At 35.5% G+C, this 2,991-nt stretch overlaps 1 protein-coding gene across 2 annotated transcripts; it reads left to right on the top strand.

Annotated features, from left to right (window-relative positions):
• Nucleotides 1-231: 231 nt before the first annotated feature.
• Nucleotides 232-2,300, top strand: LOC129310121 (protein RGF1 INDUCIBLE TRANSCRIPTION FACTOR 1). 2 transcript variants are annotated; one of them, XM_054951980.1, is made up of 4 exons: nt 232-402; nt 537-773; nt 906-1,046; nt 1,502-2,300. In XM_054951980.1, the coding sequence occupies exons 1-4, from the start codon at nt 400-402 to the stop codon at nt 1,883-1,885; spliced, it is 765 nt and encodes a 254-aa protein (XP_054807955.1). In that variant the 5' UTR covers nt 232-399; the 3' UTR covers nt 1,886-2,300. The 2 variants fall into 2 exon arrangements, with proteins under 2 accessions (XP_054807955.1, XP_054807954.1); XM_054951979.1 differs by having other exon boundaries at nt 234-402; nt 528-773.
• Nucleotides 2,301-2,991: the final 691 nt, after the last annotated feature.

Genomic DNA, 2,991 nt, shown 5'->3' on the forward strand with positions numbered 1-2,991 from the left:
GTATTTTAATTTAAAAAATTAAAATATTGAGCGCAGCTTGTCCAAGGAGGGATTAGTTTAGTTTATTAGCAATGTAAAGCTCTCAAGCCAAGAAGATGAGCAGAGAATAGTTTAAGAGTACTGTGATTGTGAGGCCTTATAGAATGGGAAACACGGGAACAGCGCCCACGTTCCTCCTCTACTATCTTACTTTCTCTTTCTTTATTGCTCTCTCTCTCTCTCTCTCTCTCTCTCTCTCTCTCGTAATATTACAGACAAATTGTTGTCTACCGATTCAAGGAATAAATATATATCTTCCTTCTCTTGTGAACCTCCATAAATACTCTCTCTTGCTTTCTTTCTGCACCGTGTTGTTGATTCATTCATCCTCAAGAAGAAGCTTTATTCCACTGCACGATCATGGTTTGAATTATTGCCCTCTCTTTCTTCTTCTTCTGATCTCTCTGCTAGCTGCAGATTCTATCTTATCAGATTAAGTTAATGGTTCTGTGTTTTGCTGATGATGATGATGATGATGATGTGTTTAGGGATATCAGAAGCCAGCTTGGTTGGAAGCTCTCTATACACAGAAGTTCTTTGTGGGATGTTCATATCATGAAAACTCAAAGAAGAATGAGAAGAACATTTGCTGTTTGGATTGCTGCACCAGCATTTGCCCTCACTGTTTGCCTTCTCATCGCTTTCACAGGCTTCTTCAAGTTCGTCGTTATGTTTATCATGACGTTGTCAGATTGGAAGATCTTCAGAAACTCATTGATTGCTCCAATGTTCAGGTTTATCTTCTTCTCTATATACCTATAATTCAATTATAACTTCACCTTCTGTAATTTCATCTGTAATAATCTGATGTGGATTTTGTGTGTGTGTGTGTGTGTCTGTCTGTCTGTCTGTCTCTCTATATATAGGCCTACACCATCAATAGTGCTAAGGTGGTGTTCATCAAGAAAAGACCTCAAAACAGGCAATTCAAGGGCTCAGGAAATTACTGCACTTCCTGTGATAGAAGCCTCCAAGAACCTTTCATTCATTGTTCTCTGGGTTGTAAGGTACAAATTTTTACACAATTCTCTCATTCAATAACCCAAATTATGAATTCCAGTTTGGGTTTTTCAGTTAATTAATTGATAACAGTACTTTGGGGCTAGGTCTAATACTTCAAAGACATCACACTTCAAGTCAGATTATACTTCAAATCTATATAATTTGTCTGTTATATACATATCTGTATAATCAAACCCTTCTTAAACACTAATTTTTCGAAAACTAAGGTTTGTCGTCAAGCCCCATTAATGATCCTGTTATGTCTTTTAGCACAATTCTGAATTCTGGGTATATATAGCGCATAATATCTTTGATGAAACGAACAATTCAAACCTAGCGGAATTCAGCTTGTTTAACTTAAAAGTGAGACACTACAAGTGTGTGTGTGTGTGTGTGTGTAAAAATTGATATTGATTATATATATATCTATATCTATATGTATGCATGTATGTATGTACAGGTGGATTTTGTGCTGAAACATTACAAGGATCTGTCACCATACTTGAGGACGTGTAACTCGTTACAGCTGAGTCCAGATTTTCTGATGCCACAAGAATTGTCTTGGATGGGAGGGGACGAGGACATGATGACGAACGAGACTGCGCGTTCGAGCATCGTGGACGGCGATGAGCCGATGATGAGCTCGTGCACGTCCGCGTCGTCTGGTTCAGACAACAACAACGCCGTGAGCGCCATGGCCTGCACTGAGATCGTGAGGAAGAAGAGAAGTGGCTGGAACGTGTGTGCGAGGCTCATGGCGGCTAATAATAAGGTTTCAGACGAAGACATGGCTACAAGCTTCAGTAGAAGAAAAGGCGTCCCCCATAGATCTCCTCTCTGTTAGATAATCCATCATCCAGAAACCTCCAAAGAAAAAAAAAAAAAAAAGAAGAAAAAGAACGAAAGAGAAAAGCCAGAAGAAAACCCTACTACTGCTACTACCTATAATTTTTTTTCCTTTTTTTTAACCCCTTCAAAATTATGATATTTTGACTGAATTATTCAAAGTTCTTTCTCTCTCTTCAATGGTTCTCTCTCGAAATTGAAGTTTTTGGGTTTAATTAACTAATCACTTGGTCGGGGGTTTTGTCTTAAAAGCTTCACGTGATTCCCAATTCCCAGTTATGGTCTGTACAATTTTCTAATGCCCCTCTTCTTTTTTATTTTTGTTTCTCTTTTTTTGGGGGAAAAAGTTAGTAAGACTGTACTAGACGATGATGATCATTATTATAATAAATTAATAATAGTTGTTAATTAAATGCTTCAGTCATGAATTGCGGTCTTGAGTCTTGATCCTACCAAAAAGGCTAACATAGTTATAAAAGTTACATGCAAGCCTGTACTATACTACACATAACACAACCTAGTACTTAAGTTAAAAAGCATGTAGCTACGCCTTTCTGTAAATACTAAACCCATATATACAGTCACTGTACAGATAATTAAATAACACAAAATAATTGGGGAATTAATTAATAACGGTTAGTGTAAAAAACAAGTCATTTTGGGGTCCAATGATTATTGTTTATAGTCTATGTACAGACAAAGAATTTGCTATATATAGACAAAGAACGAGTCAAGCATAAAAGCAGGTGTGTTTTCCTCAGTAATAATGATGTCTGTATTTTAATTTCTAATTTTGAATTGTAATTCATAAATCATTGCCAGCTAATAGAACAAGCTCTAATTTAAATGCAACATCAGATAGCACATATATTTGTTACTATATATATATATATATATATTAACAAATTAAGAAGCTTCAATATGTAGAGAAAATTACGACCCTGTATGTACTTCACTTCTTCAGAGTTTACTAAACATATTATTCCACGTAATACACAAGCTTTAAATAAGTAACCTATATATAGTATGACATTTTTTTTGGCCAGATATAAATAGTATGACTTTCTATAAATTTTATATTATATATTGATATGTTCATTATAT

The sequence above is a fragment of the Prosopis cineraria genome, unplaced genomic scaffold (assembly GCF_029017545.1).
Source record: "Prosopis cineraria cultivar Desert tree isolate PC_DT_omini unplaced genomic scaffold, ASM2901754v1 PC4, whole genome shotgun sequence".
Lineage (NCBI taxonomy): Eukaryota > Viridiplantae > Streptophyta > Magnoliopsida > Fabales > Fabaceae > Prosopis > Prosopis cineraria.

Coding starts and splice junctions, on each gene's coding strand:
- LOC129310121 (XM_054951979.1), top strand. Junction 774..905: donor TTGATTGCTCCAATGTTCAG/GTTTATCTTCTT, acceptor CTCTATATATAG/GCCTACACCATCAATAGTGC. Junction 1,047..1,501: donor ATTGTTCTCTGGGTTGTAAG/GTACAAATTTTT, acceptor ATGTATGTACAG/GTGGATTTTGTGCTGAAACA.